Genomic DNA, 17,821 nt, shown 5'->3' on the forward strand with positions numbered 1-17,821 from the left:
GCAGCGCAGCTTATTCATCCACGTCAATGACACAGAACATGACAGCTCATCTTCAAATCACAGATGGGTCATCAGCAGCCTACACTCACTACACTGGATGGATGTGACACAACAAAATGTCAAGAGTCGCCACGGAAACAAAAGGAGACCGATGAACAGTGAGTGAATCCGGAGCAGATTGTCAGGGACCAACAGACAGCAAATAGAGTGTGTGTTACACGACTCACACAAACACAACACGAATGAATGAATTCAAACATGACACCTTCATTCATCTGCTGGTTATTTTCTAGATTCATTTAATCATTTGATCTATTAAAAAGGTGAAAATGGATATTACAGTTTACTAATACTTGAGGTGATGTCAGCAAATTCTCCTCTGACCATCAGTCAGTCCCAGAGATATCTGGTCTGTGATCACATAGACAGGCTAACAGGCTGTTATCTCTCCTCTGGTGTCCATTGTCTTTGGGTTTCAGCTTGGTTATACTTGTTTTCTACTTTTACTGCAGCACAGAAAACTCCTAGGACACACTGATTAATGCGCCACAGATGCCACTAATGTTGCCAACATCCCTCACGACAGTTTAAATTCAGCTGAATGTTATGTCTTTTTGTTATTTACCGTGCATTCAGAAAGTATTCAGACCCCTTTACTTTCTTCACATTTTGTTATCTTGTAGCTTGGACTTTGCAGAAAAGCACCTAAAGGACTCTGAGACTGTGAAACAGAGCTTCATATCCAGGTTTGCAAAGCTGGTACCCAAGAAGACTCCAGGCTGTGATCACTGCTTCAACTAAGTACTGAGTGAAGGGACTGAATACTTGTATAAACATGATGTGTTCATTTTTACTTTTTAATAAATTTGCACAAATGTATAACATTCGGCTTGTCTTTGTCATTATGGGGTACTGAGTGTGAATGGGTCTGGATACTTTCTGACTGCAGTGTAAGTCATGTGGGATCCTCCTTCTAAGGCAGATGGTAACCAACCCTCTACTTCTATTCATATTATCTGCAGCTATGCAGCTTTGAGTGAGTGTGAGCCCGTGGGTGCTGCAGGGCTGTGCTTCTCAAACTCTGCTGTAGGGTGCTTCAAATTAAAGTGTAGATAATATTCTGTCTGAAGATTCTCAGTCGTCCAGCTCATCGCATCGACATAAGGTCATGTATCATTGAGAGGGAGATGCAACTGAATATGGGGCTGATTACTGCACTTCCCTATCATGGCCACCAGGGGCTACTGTTGTTGTTCCCTCTGAGAACACTGGTGGCTTTTTCCCCACCAACCTGGCAACCTGATCTCTATTCCAGGAACTGGGGGTGGCCTGGAGGAGATAGCAGTGAGATTTCATTGATGTATTTTACTGAAAATGAAAGCTGCTCTGATCCGGCCCAGGATCTGACTCAGGAGCTGTTGCAGCGCAGTGGCTTTAATCAGATCTAAACACATGTTAGGACTGTGTGTCTCAGCGTTTTCGCTGCGTCACCTCTCTACAGGACTGCAGGGAGAGATCCCTGCTAATCCACACAGATAATCACTGAGATATGTATCAGCATTTATGAATGGATGAATGTTATCCAAATAATTATCCAGCAAATATCAGGAGGGGAATTCCTGCTGGATTAAGAGCACTGAGACACTCATTCCAGCAATTGTGTTGGGAACATTTGACTCTTAAAAAAAAAAAGCAGGTAGCTGTTCAAATGTTTACCTGTATAAGGCCACACTTTGAAATCTTTTTTCAATACACACCTTTACTCTGTTGTATAATAATGTAAATGTTTTGTAATTGTTTCATCTAGATTATGACCTTGCCTTCTTTGTCTGGGTAAAAAAACAAGTGAGTAACATTTTGCTTCTCCCTCAGAAACTGATGCCATAGTGCCCTTCAGCAGGACAAGTGCTATCACATGGAAGACGGACAAATAAAAGTGGGAAAAAATCAACCCGTGTGAGTAAGGAGTGACAGACTGAGAGAGAGGGAGAGAGAGGGAGAGAGAGAGAGAGGGAGAGAGAGGGAGAGAGAGAGAGAGGGAGAGAGAGGGAGAGAGAGGGAGAGAGAGAGAGAGAGAGAGAGAGAGAGAGAATAGAGGAAGACATGAATAAAGAGAGAGAAACAGGGAGAGAGACAGACAGAGAAGCCAGCAGTCTAACAGAACAATCTGCTTGTATCTTAAGGGAGCACTGTGTAAGATCCCTGTTTAAGGGAAGGATAAATCCCTGTTACATAACTAATCCTGATTTAAAATGGCAGCGAGGCTGGGTCAGTCAGTCAGGATGACTGGTGCAGGCTGAGATGTTTCTTACAGGAGGCCTCAGACGTATGCTTTGTACTTTTAATGTCACGAGTTCGAGGCTGCAATGATGCAGTGTGAACTTTGTTTACCAGCTGCACCTTTCACCTTTTTTACCCAGACATGAATCTTTACAACCTAAACTAGGCCCAGTTTACGTTGTCATTTAAGAGTGTAAATCTTTTTGTCCTGTGTTTTCTGTATTTGCTGTTGTCACTAATATAAACTGAACGTCAGTTTACCTGCTTTAATATTCCCCACCACATCCCTGCTCTTTACACTTTGAATGTTGTCTATGTGATCACAAATGGCAGCACGATCTAACCGGAGATCAGTCAACACAACCTCAAGCGAGAGATATATTGTATATTCTTCAGCCACTGCAATGATTCATCGAAAAGGAAGATTAATCGGCCACAATCTTGATATTGAATTCATTGTTTTTGAGTATTTTTTAAAGAAAAAAATATCTTGTTCCAACTTTTCAAATGTGCATATCAGCTGGTTTTCTTCATTTTCTACAACTGTAGCCCAAATATCTTTGGGTTTTAGACTGATGGTCAGACAAAAAGAAAAAAAAATTTTTTTTAAGACATCACCTTGCACTCTAAGGCTATTTTCACCCTTTTCTGATATTTCATAGATCGAATAATTTGAAAAAAAAATCACTAACAGATTAACTGCAGATTCGCTGCAGCCCTAGTATCTACAGGGCGTTGAGAAGGGAATTATTTTTGGATTATTATAATAAACCATTTTTCTGTCTCCACATTCCCTCGACCTAATCCTACTTCTGTCATCAATTTCCAAACTTTCTCAGAACGACATGTGACAACAGATATCACCAGAGAACTTGAGCACAACTACAGAGTACAATCTACAATCAAAACATGTGTATGGTCTCTAATACTGGTATGAAACCCTGGTCTCTCGACCACAGATTTATCCTATATTTAATGTGTGTGTGTGTGTGTATATATATATATATATATATATATATATATAAAATAAAAGTGGTACCATGATGTCTATGATTGGCCAATTATACATTACTTGTGCTTCATTTTCAAGGTGATGAAGTTGTTGTCCCCCCCCCCCAGACTAGTACAGTTGAACTGCAATAAACTCTACAACCTCCTTTATAAATAACACTAACATACAACTGCTGTATAGAAATAGGGGAAAACACCTTATTAAAAGTCAAACAATAAACCAACTCCACCCCTTGTTGAAAACCAATACTGTTCTGTGTTTTGTTGGAAGCAGGTGATGGTGCTGTGCCACCCACAGCCTCTAATGAGAGCTACAGCATAAAGCCCAGCCAGCAGAGACACAAGCAGTCCAGACAGACAGACAGACAGACAGACAGACAGACAGACAGACAGACGCAGCTGAGCAGGGGTTTGGTCACACAAACATAATGATAGAGATAAAGCTGCTCTATAGGAAGAAACAAGCTGTGTAACCTCGGTGAAACCAGCATAAACTGGGTCTCAACCAGGACCAGGATTTTCCAGGTCTCAGCTTTAGCACTGAAAGTCAGTCTTAGGAAACTGTTAGTTTCTAAAGAGATGCTGTGAAGTCTAGATTTTGTGACCCCAACACACCTCTGTCAGTTACTGGAGAAAGAAAACCTACATTTGTACAAACAGGGTGGAGCTGAGGTGGGAGTGAGGTAAGAGAGGAGGAACTACGTCAGCTGACTGTAAAAGACATATGACAATAACTGAATACCATGAGATGATGGTAATTTATACTGAGATAACTACCTTTCCAAAAGACATGGTTAATTGTTATAGGACTGGTGATAATATTGGATTTCACCAGAGTTTTGCATCGCATCAATGTTGTGAAGAGCTGTGTTTCTACTTCAATGGATTAACCAGAAGCAGGTTATTATGTCTGCAAACTGTTTCTCAGTCTAACTGCCAGAATATTGAGTGCATCACAATGTTAATATCAATATCATAATATACTGTAAATCAGTGCTGTGGTATAAAATCGATGCTAAGCTACATATTTTTAAAAGCAAGTACTCCATTACTTTAACTTTGACTGAACAACTTCCACTTGTATTGTAGTTATATTTGATGAGGAGGATCTACACTGTGACTCAACTAATGGAGCTGTGTACTTTGTCCACCTCTGATAAAATGACATGTACTGTTATTTATACTCTCAGCTCCTATTAATGCACCTTTCTACCAAAAAATATAACTCCCTCTAAGCTTGAGTCTCTCCTTAATGGGCCACACATTTACAGAGAAACTAAACACTAAGAAAATTTGATGTGAAAAATGTAATAGGAAAAAAAAAATCACTTTGATTGTAGTTTGTATGACCAGAGGAATAGAGGTTTTCCAGTTCACAGTTCAGAAACCTGCCGACCGAATGTAGCTCAGCCACTGATTAAATTCCTGCCTGTAGAGGAGCTTCACCTCGGATAGATGTCTGTATAACTCAACCTGCAACAGACAGTGAGTGAGGAGCAGAGGGGATGACAGTGCACTGGCAGGCAGGCAGACAGACAGACAGAAGCAGCCAGAAAACATGGGAAAGGAAGACTTACTAACTGTTTTTGTCCCCTGTGGGAGTGTGCAGCCCGACATGGACTTGTTTGAGCTCTGACGTTTAGTAGGGTCAAGAGTGACCCTAGGAGCATAGAGGAAGAAGAGAAGGAGATGAAGAGAGGATGAGAGGAATGGAAAAAAAAGGAAAAACACCAGAGTCAGACATTGAATGAAAGAGAAGTGAGGGGGAAACACAACACAGAGATGACAGACAGTAAGAAGCACAGGTAGAAGAGGCAGAGAGGCACAAGTCAGACTGTGTGTACTGTAGATCAGGAGAGAGAAGGGGAGACGACTGGCAGGTGACTGGCAAGGAAAAGCAAAACTTGTTAAAGAACCGAACAATCCAACAAATGAACAGATAAAGCAACAAAAGCAGCCAAGAAGAACTGACTGTGAAAGACAGAAAGTGTGTCCACCTGAGCCCCAGACCTGGGTCAAACAGATTTCCTTTGGCAGACACTGAGAAGGTCCAGTTGAACTCGACACAACTGTGTGTGTGTGTGTGTGTGTGTGTGTGTGTGTGTGTGTGTGTGTGTGTGTGTGTGTGTGTGTGTCTCTGCTGCTGGTGGAAGCATCATTACGTCAGGATAGAGGATAGTGACATCCAGTTACCGCTCGCTGCTGCCTCCTGCTCTATTAATGTGGTGAGATACATACATTTGTAACACAAGGAATTACCATCCTGTTTGTTAGGTTTAAATTGCTGTTAAAAGTAAAAGTAAAAAAAAAGAAACTACATGACTAAATCTAACTAGGTTTGTAATCAGTGGTTTGTCTTGTGTGATTCTAAACGAAACAATATAAAGAGGGACACACCCTGTAGGTTTATCCAGTTTTACATCTTCTTGCCTCATGCTGGATGTGTTTTTATTTTTTATTTTTTAAACGTGGCTTATTTTCAGAATGTGTCTCATCATATGTTATTTACTATTTGATAAGGGCTACATTTCCTTTATTCTTCCTGTGGGAAGATCGCACACAGATTTCTCAACAGCTAATGTTGAAGAAAGCAGGTGGGGATGGGTGGAAATCCTCCAGCTGCTGGCAGGTGTGGGAAAAGAAAACAAACACACAGACACACAACGTCTCATTTCAGCAAGTCAAACAAACTATTAGACCCAGGTCTGAGATTAAGGAGGACATGGTCTGAAGCCCTCTGAGAAGCTGTATTATTAGAGGAGGAAGGCTGGTAGGTTAGTAGTTGTTAAGGAAGAGACGGTGAGAGGCAGCAAGGTTAGCTACATGATCTTCATGTACAGGTTTATAGCAAACGAGCTACACTGTCCACTCACACGCCTTGGAACATACATACTATCACCTCACCACATTTGGCTGATTAGTGATAAGATTCACTTACAATAACACATTCAACCCTTAAAAATACCTCCTCTTCCTGCTTCACCTTCACTCCCCCCTCTGAACGAAAGCTAATCTCCTTTCTTTTTATGTTAAATTGTCGACTGAGGAGGAGAAACCTTCCATTCTTTCCTTCCCTTCTCCCAGCTTCTCCCCTTACCTGCGGGTCAACTTGGAGGTGAGTTTGCTCAGCAGGTTGCTTGTGGCCCGGGTCCTGGCGTGGGGCAGGGGGCTGGCATCATGGGACGGCGTGGGCGAAGCTGGGGGAGCATGAGAGGGAGGCCGACGGTCTCTAATCTGCCCTCCGTGGAAAGTGCTCCTGACCGTGGATCCCCTGGAGAGGCGGGAGGACGGCGTGGAGGACGAAGAGGAGGCCCCAGAGGCGCCAGCGATGCTGTGGGTGGAGGGGGAGGCAGGGGGTAGGCGGTGGGATAAGGTACTGGAGGGAGGAAGGAGAGGAAGAGGAGGAGGAAGAGGAGAAGGAAAATCAAGAAGGAATATTTGCAATTGAAATCATTTCTATTGGCAGATGCAAGAACTGTATCACAGATGCCTTAAATTATAGAGATGCTGACATTTTTCAAAGCATTTAACTGTTTTTTGTTTTTTTTTTGTTGTTACAGAATATGATTTTTTTCCCCAGCAGTTTTAAAGCTCAGAGTGAGCTGCTCATACGTCGCCATCTTGGCAGAGCTTCACTCCACCCAGTTCCCAGATAATCCCAGATAATGGGCAAAGAGGTGGAGCGTGAGAGGAGCCGAGACTTAGGTGCATGTTTGTGGCAAACATATGCTCACCCACCTGTCACTCAAAGAGGCCACGCCCTCAATTATACATAACATTCAGCCTTGATAAAATTTAAACAGGTGACTGTGCTGTAAATTTGGGCTTTTTAACAAAAAAATCTGGACAATTGTCTTTTCAGTTTGGTAATAGGTAACTTTACATTTTGTCAAGTTACAGTGTCACAGTACAGACTGAATTTAGTTTTAATATATTATGAAACCAGAATAAAGTCACAAAAGTCCAGTTACATAGTCTCTTTCTGATTCATTATTTCTCATTAATATCTCCCTTCATAACGGAAGGCAGAGTCATTAAAAAAAAGAAAATTGCTTACCTGCCTTTGTTTTGTTTAGTTTGTTGACCTTTTTATATGTTTAAAGAATTGTGCTGCTTGATTTTATCATCCCACTCAAAACCTCTAAGACCAAAGGTGTTAAAGATTTTGGATACAGAGTTGATGTAAATATTTTTTAAGGCAGCATGAACAGCTAAAGAAAGGAAATGTAACAGCAGTCAAACAAACTATTAGACCCAGGTCTGAGATTAAGGAGGACATGGTCTGAAGCCCTCTGAGAAGCTGTATTATTAGAGGAGGAAGGCTGGTTGGTTGGTAGTTGTTAAGGAAGAGACGGTGAGAGGCAGCTAGGTTAGCTACATGATCTTCATGTACAGGTTTATAGCAAACGAGCTACACTGTCCACTCACAGCTAAAGAAAGGAAATGTAACAGCGTGAGAGAAGCGAGAGCTGCTCCTCACATCAGAGCCTCCAGTTCTCCTCTGATCTTTGAGAACTGACCCAAAACGCTCTCTCTCCCACCTCTCATCCCATTCTGTTCTCTTTATCCAACACTCACACTTTGTGACACCTCCATACACACACACACACACGCACGCACCTCTCCACCCCTGACTCTCTGGCTGGCTGGTGGCCTGAGGCTGCTTTTCATAACGCTCTAGATAACACCCACACACAGGGTTCAAGTGGGGCAGAACCATTAGATGGGTTAAGTTGAAGTTCAGCCGTTGCAGAGCAAAATCATTTAATGTCAATGTGAACTGCCACTGCAGTTAGACAGTGGGTAGAGAGGAGAACAGAGGGGCAGAGGGGGAGGAGGAGGGTGGAAGGATGAGAGAGTGAGCTGGTTCAAAAGTGGGAAAGAAAAGTTTCAAAAAGGATGAAAGAAAGGAATGATGTTCAACTCTTTCACAAAGAGAACTCCTGAGGTTGTGGATTTAAGTCTCTAGTGTTTTTTGTTTTTTTTCTCTGTATGATGCTTGCAACAGTTATGCATGTAAGTTGTTTACATGGGAGAGAGAGAGTGACACGCAGCAAAGGATTAGCACATGGTGCACACTGGAGTTTTAAAAAAGATTTGGATACCTGAACTCAAACATGACAGAAAACTTTTTAGTTCTTTTTAGCTAAAGATGGGAATGTTTCTGCAGTAACATTGACGTGCATTGATTATTATAAATGAAACATTATAATTATATGAATTTCAGAGTTCAACATAAAAACACAAATACAATCTAAGTCCAACTCAGTGAGTTTAGTGACAGTGTCTGTGTCTGTTTGTCTACGCTAAACTGTTGTGATGTGTTTTCTTCAACATCGACAGTGCGTCTTGATATGAGGTCACTTATCTTCCTGTGTCATCACAGGTTAGTGTCCGAGTGTGTAACGTGTGTCTGTTTGTACGGTTATAGATAACATATGATTAACTATAGTCACGCATGTAATCAGTGTCTCTCCTGTGCATGTTCACCACCACAGTGTTCACAACTGACCTGTACATTTTTATCGGCTTAACTTAACTGTGTGTGTGTGTTTGGTGTGTGTGTGTGTGTCCATGCATGTATCTGTCCCATCAACCACTCTGGCATGGCATCACATTGACAAGGCCTCTGAGGCAAGTGGAGGGTTACACTGGCACAATGCCAGTCCTCACTTCATTCTGCTGTTCACCACTGCCCCCCCCACCCCTCCACCCCATCTCCTCCTCCCTTTCTACTTTCTCTTTTCCTCATCCTGTCATCATTCCCTCGTTATAGCTGCCACTCTTTTCCCTCGATCCCTCAGCAGCGACGGAGGACAACGCCTCACTGTACCGGCTGAATGTGAACGTGTCGGCCGCTCACAGGAGTCAAATCAAAACGGAGTGAATCCAAACTGTGAGTCAGCGCGCCATCCACAGCACTGTCTGATGTTTTATCTTTTCCATTTGGTATCTTATGAAGCATCACGGTTGGAAAATATGAGCATGTTTGTGCAGCTTACGTCACTTTACAGGATTTTTCTGCTTGCTGCCATTTTTCCACAGCAATCTATATTTTTTTGTGTAGCTTGTGAGGCAAAAAAGATTTTTTTTAAATTTTACTTTCATTAAAATGAAAAGAAAAAAGAAAAGAAGAAGAAAAAAAGGAGTGAGACATTGTTGTACAATGTCTCACTCCTCATGGAGTCTTATATTTAACCTCCAACACACACACACAAAATCTGTACAGGAAAATTTTTCCTGCAGGTCAGACAATAGACAGGACCCTTCTGGCTTTCCCTTCAAGAGTCAGAAATGCAAAGTGAATAAGAGACAGACGGACGGAAAACAGGCCAGCCAGGATGAAAGAGAGAAAGTGAGCGAATGACCAAAGGGAGAGAGAGAGAGAGAGAGAGAGAGAGAGAGAGAGAGAGAGAGAGAGAGAGAGAGAGAGAGAGAGAGAGAGAGAGAGAGAGAGAGAGAGAGAGAGAGAGAGAGAGAGAGAGAGAGAGAGAGAGAGAGAGAGAGAGAGAGAGAGGAGACTGCGCTTGCCATGCTCTAAGATTGACAAGCAGACAACCATCTGTCACAACAACAGACAGTTCATACTGACTACATAAACACACACACACACACACACACACACACACACACACACACACACACATACACATACACAAATGAACCCACTCATGCACAGTTTAAGCCCTTTATCCCCTCTTGAAGAGACAAACTGTATGTGAGACAAACACTCTCCCTGTGCAATAAAGGAGAAGCTGAGTGGAACCATCTTTAGAAACAGACCCACTATAATAAACCTGGATTCACTATAAACATGAATATATTTCCTACATTGCATTTTATTTCATCTTGTCCAAGTCTGCCTGGCTGTTGTTTTTACACTGACATTTAACAGCCAACAATAGCAGCCAGTTAAACCAATAGCCTGTGCACCACATTTGTTTTCATAAAAACAAAATCTGTTGACAACTTTTACCAAGCAACAACTGTTTCTCTAAACCTAAACCTAATTCTAATCACCACTCAGGAACCTTCAGGGTGTCAAAGGTGGCACAGAGTCAAAGATGGTGGCAAACAGACTCAGATGAGCTCCAGGCTGTGTGAACTGACCTGAAACCAGCCAGAATCTTTATTTAATCAGACAGCAGAGTGAAGCCCGATCTTCAGGTTTGAAGAGACTTACATCATCATCATCATCATCACAGAGGTACAGCACTGTGATGATGATGATGATGATGACGATGATGATGATGATTATGATGATGATGATGATGATGATGATGGTGCTATCAGACCTCAGACCTGCTGCTCCTAATCAATATATTTATAGATGTATCCTCCACCACCTTTGGCTGAGGTCCAAATATCCGCAAATAAAGAATAAACTTTGCCTTATGTTGTATGTGTGTTGAAATGAAGAGCGACCAAAATGCCCACTCTGACCCCGGCAGCCTTCAGTCATCACACAAACAGTAACAGACGAACAGAGACACAGACACACAGCTGCTCCCCTCTCACCTGTTTTCCTTGCCGTTCTGCAGCAGGGGGTGTCTATCAGTGCTGGATCGGTCTGTGCATACATACGTGTTCCTTCGAGTCATGGCACTAGCAGGGATGTTATTCTGGAGAAAGAATCAGAAAACCCAGGATCTCATGAATTTGCTGATGAATAAATGATGTTAGAAAAGATATAACACACATCCTCCCTGTGCCTCACAATTTATTGGACATGATGTGAAAGCAGAGACGTCTCCGTCTTGACTGTTTGACCTCAGATGGTCTTCTGCTCCACAGAACATTAAAGAGTTAATCTCAGGTTAATCTGCCTTTAACTCTTTACATTCCCTTATCTCTCTCTCTCTCTCTCATTTCATGCTAATTTTACTGAACAACCATAGTCGTCGCCCCCCCCACTAGGTGAATCTACAGTTTGTTCAAGTGTGGATGGTCATGTTTGCAGTCTCCGTAACATCTGTGTCATTGCAGCCTCAGTGTGCTGTAATCTCAGGAAATGGGATTAGGAGGACTCTGCCATCTGTACATGCTGTATTGATCAGGGCTTCAGTGTGGCAGACCGGTGACATCACACCCACAGAATACTTACTGTGGTCGAGTTGGCCTCCTTGCGCCGGTCAGGTATCTCGGCCTTGTTGGGGTTGTGAGCGGAGCTGACCATGGGACTAGAGGGGGTCGGGATGCTACGGGAGCCCACAGTATTGGTGCTCGGCTTGCGGATTGACAGCCGCTCCTCTTTAAGCCCCGCACCTTCGCCTACACCACTGGGACTCCGTTTGGGGTGTGTGGACCCCGGGACCGCTGGACCACCTGAGAGACAGGAAAAGAGGCATCGTTTCAAAACTTCAGAATTAATCTCAGACTAATCAAGCTAAACCCAGGATGTCACTGATCTCTGATCTGCCTTACAGAAGTCAGAGTGCCGTCTCTGGCGGTGGTATGTCGAGGCACTGCGTTGCGCTTTGTGGCCAGAGGAGGAAGAAGGAGCACCAGAGGAGGAAGAGGAAGTGGAGTGTTTGCTGGTTCCGTTGGTGATGGTGCCAGGCCGGACTCGAGCCAGACTCAGACTGCTGCCCGACCGAGACTCGTTGTCAGTCTGAGATACAGACGAACAGACACAGATAGAAAATTCAAAATGACAATATGAATGGAGACAAGTGTTAGTTCAGTTCTCAGGCTCTGTTCAGACCTGGTGTTAACATCCATCCTGAGTGATCCGATCACAAGTGGACATCTCGAAGTTCAGGTGTGAACGAACCCAAGATGCATTGAGGATGCATTTGAGATACGATCACTCAGACCACGTTGGGAGGTGGTCTGGGCCTCATGTGGCCACATTCTTTGAGCAGTGTGAAGGCAAATGTGTCCTGGGCCACACTGAAGGACCGCCTCCTCTACTGACTTCCTCTGACAGTGTAATTTTTCCCAACACAGTTTCATAATGAACTGAAAATATTTTACTATTTCGAATGGATAAAACCTTATTTCACTGTAGAGCTGTGCACCGCATTGATTTGCTCAACCCCTGTGTGCCCCGCTCTCTCACTCTCTCACACACAAACACACACTTAAAACAGACCCATCTGTCAGATTGGGTAAAAACGATGCTGTATACCTGTGTTTTTTTGCATATGAGGAAGTGAGATCAGATCACAAGTGGTCACTGGAGATGCATTTTAAAGCCAGGTGTGAACAGATGTACTCAGAGCCGACCACTTCTGATTGGATCACTAAAGACACATGTTAATACCAGGTCTGAACAGGGCCTCTGGACTACATCCACGGCTAAAATCTAGACCAAGTTAGTCCAGATCAGTTCATTCCAAACCAGGTTTAATGAAATGTCTCAGTCTATATCAGACTGGGACCAAACCAGAACAAATCACATTTGTATATTCAGTGAAAAAGATTCAGCCTTTGACTATGACACAATCCATCTGTAAACAGATCAGAAACAGGAACTGCTGACATCACTGTGAATCTCACACAGCTGTGTGTAACTGTGGCATTGCTTCATTTAGTGACATCTTTGTTTGGTGCTGTACAGGAGCTGACTGTATCTGACCAAAGATAAAATATCCACTGTTAAAACTGTAACCACGACCGCATGATTCATTTATTTCACCCCATCACAGAAGGTGAAAAAAACAAAAAAAACATGTTGATACACTCACCTCGTTCTTGCGTCCCAGCAGCAGGTATGTGGCGGTGACCTCGTTGTATTTCTGACTGACCAGAGACTCTCTGATCTCGTCTCTGGAGAAGCCCATCCCAACCATCACGTCTGCAACGAGACCAATCAAATTAGAAAAAGTTATTCAACTTTTTCCGCAGCACGTCACAAGTGACGCAGGAAACGCAGGTTGACCTTCTGTGCAGTTCTGAAAGCCTCAACCTCAGCGCTCTGCTTTAGCACTTGATCCACATGTAGGACCTGAATTTAACACCTGCCAAGAGCTTAGTGCCTAAACAACAGGTCTGGAGTCCCGTGGACATCTGCTTAAGCTTTTATGGTTATTAAATTATGACATCCTCTATTTACGTTAGGGAAGCTTTGAGAGATATAATATGCCAGAACTCTGGTACAAGCTTTCCCTGGGGGCTGAACAGAAAGGCCTCCTCAAGTCACCATGACTGGCACTGATGTCTTTGTGGCCACAACTACAAACAACCTCCTCCTCAGAGGAAGCTCTTCAACATGGCCGACTGCAGATTCTTTGTCTCCGACCTGTGGGAGTCGCAGACTGCTGACAGTGTGGTCACCAGATGTTCCCAGTTCACCCCCACTCAATATTTTTGTTTACTGTTACTGTAACCTGCAACACGGTCCAGTGGTTATCAATATTATTTATGGTGGTAAATAGAAGACGTGTTTCTCACCGATGCGACTGGTGTCGGTGAAGTCCTCCACAGGCTCCGCGTGGGGCTTCAGCTCCTCGCCCTCATAGCCGACATTGATCCACTTGTCTTTCATTATTTGCTGGTGAGGAAGGGGGACAGTTATTGACAATTACAGTAACAGAGCACAGACACACGTGTCCGTGTTCAGTGGTTTACCTTTGACTTCATGTACTAATTATTCTACACACTCAACAGCAAATCAATGCCAGTGTTTTTATTTATTATTGTTGTCCTTGAAAGACAAGATCACCCAAGGACGTGAGACATGAAGGACAATTAGACCCTCACTATTTAACTGTCACTGCACTGCACAGCTCAGTGTTCAGACACTGATGTGGTCATGTATACACTGCATGTGCCTCCCTGTCGGGTTGTTGTGAAGTTTCCTGCTCACCTCCAGCGAGCAGCGCTTGGCGGGGTTGAGAACCAGGAAGCGGCGCAGGATTCCCTCGCAGTCTGTAGACATGTAGAAGGGCACGCGGTATTTCCCCCTCAAAACACGCTCCCGCAGCTCCTGAGCACAAAACACATTCATACACCATGAGTTTCAGCTGGAGGGAAACTGAATCTGTATTATTTTTATTATATTAAAATTACTTTAATCCTATATGATGTGATATTGTGATCCACAATTGTGTGGTTAGAAAATGTGGTAGGAAAACCACAAAGGATTTACACTGACGTTAACATAAAGTTTGAGCAACAATGTCTCCATCTTACATGATAATTTTGATAATCTTATCATGATACTGATTTTAATCATATTGGGTTTAAGTCTCTTAAATTTTGTTCACAAATGTGTTTAAATCACTGTTAGTGAGCATTTCTCCTCCGACAAGATCATACATCCACCTGACAGGTGTGGTGCATCCAGATGTTGATTACACAGCATGATCCATATCCATAGTGCAGTGCCTTATTTTTTTATTTTGGAAAAAAAAGACATGTATAAGGGTTCTGATGCACGACCCTCCACCCCCAGAAAATGCACATCTGTAGCCCAAGTCATGTGAGTCATAAGCTCAGTGTCTAATTAATGTCTTCAAAATAAAAGTGCACATTTGGTACAAGTGGTCTTTTATTGTGACCAGCCCACCTGTGCAACAATAATGCTGTGTGATCAGCTTGATTTGCCCACCTGTCAGGTGGACATTATCTTGGTAAAGGAGAAGTGCTCACTAACAGATTTTAACACATTTGTGAAGAAAGTTTAAGAGTAAACCCTCTGTGTGCAGAAACGTCTTCAATCTTTCATTTCAACTAATGAAAAATGGAGCAAAAACAAAAGTATTGCATCTATAGTTTTATTCAGTTTATATAACAGACAGCAAGAAAATGTGAAACAGCTACTTTTAACTGCCTCTTGTTCTGACCTTCAAAGGCAAGGTGAGGTGACTGTCCCTGAAATAAATTCATATTGATGTCTCTATGGTACATTCTTTTCCTTTGGTATAAACAAAACAAATGACAAAAAACAATCAAATAGAGATGAGGGTTTATTTCTTGCACTTGCACTTTCTTCTCTTGTTTATTTCTTCATTGTGCCCATTCAAAGCTAACAGCTAAGTAATCACTTAACCAACACGACCTGCACGTCACCCACCTTTAGGTTCTGTCCGTCAAAGGGCAGCGACCCACTGACCAGCGTGTACAGGATGACACCCAGGCTCCAGATGTCCACCTCTGGACCGTCGTACTTCTTCCCCTGGAAGAGCTCTGGGGCAGCATAGGGCGGGGAACCACAGAACGTGTCCAGTTTACTGCCTGCAGTGAACTCGTTACTGAAGCCAAAGTCGGCTATTTTAATGTTCGAGTCTGCGTCTAGTAGCAAGTTCTCCGCCTGCAGGAAAACAACACAGACAGTTAAACACGTAAGGAAAACTATAATCATGTTGTTACAGAAAAGATGAGTTGAAAAGAGTGTTATTTGCATGTTTGCAACTTAAAGGTCCCATATTGTATAAAGGTATTTTTCATGTGTTTTGATTATTAAGCAGGTCTATATTATTCTAGGTTCTATATTAATACTGTGAAAGTATCAAAGCCTCAGTCCACAGAGAAATGCACACAGCCTGTATTCAGAAACTGATATATGGGACCTTTAAAGTTGGAGTCCATAATTTCTTTCAGTGCTGTCACACAGGAAATGATGTGTTTTCTTTTGCAATGGCTGATTTGAATGTAGCTTGTTTTTAACTTAATTTCAGTTAGTTAGACATCGACTTTAAAGTAAAGGTCTGTCACAATCTTCTTCATTAATAATGTAAAATTCATACACGCAGTCAGACATTAACTGTCCCAGATTTTTGTTTATCTACAGAAGGTTTTTGATCCCTTTTCATTCTCTCTCTTATTACACTGTGTAATCACCTTCAAGTCTCGGTGAACAATGTTCTTCTGATGACAGTAGTGCACTGCTGACACAATCTGAGGAGAGAGAAGAAGAAAGAGACGTCAAACCAGAGACGATAACTGCACTTAATGTTTCTACTTACATCATGTAAATGGTAACTAAACCAGGAGCTCCGTTCACACATGCCTCCTCGACTGAAGATATGACACAACATTACGAACAAAAAGCAGATGGGTGAGTTTCTCGCTGTGTGATCACACCTACTGTTTTATTTGGTCTGAACCACAGTGGAAAAGTTTACTTCATTTCTGTGCTGCTCTGTTTTAGGTCCACACTGCCCAGTTACAGGCAAAACTGTGACTGTAAACAATGAGCCACATGAACAGCTCAGATTTCAGCTCCCATGACTTTTGGTGAGTGTGATGAATTTATCCGTCCTCTTCGTCAGCCCAGATTTTGCTCCATGTTGCTCAGAAACTGTGTTAAGTTTGTTGAGATTTAGTTTTCAGCTCTAATGCGACTGCAGTTTTTCCATATGGCGATTTCACGTCGCCAATGTAGAGTCTCAGCTGAGCTACCAGTCAGACTCACGGTGCAGCTGTAAAGGGACAAACAGACATTGGACAGGTGAGGTCAGGTATGAGGTTCGACTGACCTGTCTGAACTTGGCTCTGGCTTCCTTCTCCTTCATTCTGCCGTGAGCCACGAGGTAGTCGAACACTTCGCCTGGAGGAAAAACAAACCGTTTAAAGACAAGCTGCAGTTCAGGCAGGCATGGAATTTGTTTACGGGTCCGATGCTCGTACACCTTCCATTCGTATACAATGATTTTTCTTCCATTGTGTGTTTAAATGCTATAAAATCTCCAACACTCCGCCAGGTCTTTGTGAGTTTAGATCAAGTCTGTGTCAAGCTCACACAAATTTGTTTTCATGCATCACAGGAGCAAATGTAGCTGTTTAAAATGTTAAAGGGTTGAAACCTGACACCAGTGACCTGACTGAAACGAGTAAAGGCATGTGGGTATTTGTATTCATTGGCTTCCAATGAGTTTGTTCATGACCTCAGCTCTTCCTGGTTGAACATTATTTTTCAGCAAAGTAAATAGTGTCATGTATGCCAAGAATGAAACCATTTGCTAAAGTGATATTTCGGGTTATTTGACGTGAGGTTGTGTGAGGCTCTTATCTACAGTCAGGGTTTTACCTGCAGCAGATTCAAAGCAGCGCTGCCCCTGGTTAAGAGAAGCAGCTGGGAGCACCAGCACAGAAGCTGAGGGATGTGATGCTGTGGACGGGCGCAGTAATACAACAGTTCAACAGTTCAGAAACTGTAGTTCCAAAGGAAAGGGCTGTTTGATGGCAACATAAAGAGGTGAAAATATACAAAATAAAGCAGAACTGATATTAGCTTCTTTCTGTGGGCATTTTTTAAAGTGGCTAAAATGCATTTTAGAGGATGTCCCTGTCCACAGCAGCACATCTCTCAGCTTCTGTCCTGCTGCTTATGTTGATCCAAATCTACTGCAGGTAATACGCCGCCTATAGAGAAGTAACTCACACAAACCCCATGTCATATGACCCAAACCATCACTTTAACATCTCCTGCTATATTTCTGTGATGACACAATGAAAAAAAAAATCTTCCCAAACAGACTGACATCCCTTGTCTTGAACACTGAAATCATATTCCAGAAACTTAAATATTTGTGTGTGTGTGTGTGTGTGTGTGTGTGTGTGTGTGTGTGTGTGTGTGTGTGTG

General features: G+C 42.7%; 1 protein-coding gene across 3 annotated transcripts in view; it reads right to left on the reverse strand.

Annotated features, from left to right (window-relative positions):
* mark4b (MAP/microtubule affinity-regulating kinase 4b) overlaps positions 1–17,821 on the reverse strand; it is a 60,201-nt gene that overhangs the window by 6,476 nt on the left and 35,904 nt on the right. For all 3 annotated transcript variants that reach the window (XM_071497244.1, XM_071497246.1, XM_071497245.1), the window contains exons 7-16: positions 16,716–16,786; positions 16,078–16,134; positions 15,311–15,547; positions 14,102–14,221; positions 13,687–13,786; positions 12,981–13,090; positions 11,716–11,902; positions 11,396–11,616; positions 10,810–10,913; positions 6,389–6,667 (exon numbers count right to left, since the gene is read on the reverse strand). In XM_071497244.1, the coding sequence (XP_071353345.1) occupies positions 6,389–6,667; positions 10,810–10,913; positions 11,396–11,616; positions 11,716–11,902; positions 12,981–13,090; positions 13,687–13,786; positions 14,102–14,221; positions 15,311–15,547; positions 16,078–16,134; positions 16,716–16,786 (1,486 nt within the window). The remainder of the gene's footprint in view (positions 1–6,388; positions 6,668–10,809; positions 10,914–11,395; positions 11,617–11,715; positions 11,903–12,980; positions 13,091–13,686; positions 13,787–14,101; positions 14,222–15,310; positions 15,548–16,077; positions 16,135–16,715; positions 16,787–17,821) is intronic.

The sequence above is a fragment of the Trachinotus anak genome, unplaced genomic scaffold, assembly GCF_046630095.1.
Source record: "Trachinotus anak isolate AG129_WGS33_773 ecotype Australia unplaced genomic scaffold, CSIRO_AGI_Tana_v1 ptg000014l, whole genome shotgun sequence".
NCBI classification, from domain to species: domain Eukaryota; kingdom Metazoa; phylum Chordata; class Actinopteri; order Carangiformes; family Carangidae; genus Trachinotus; species Trachinotus anak.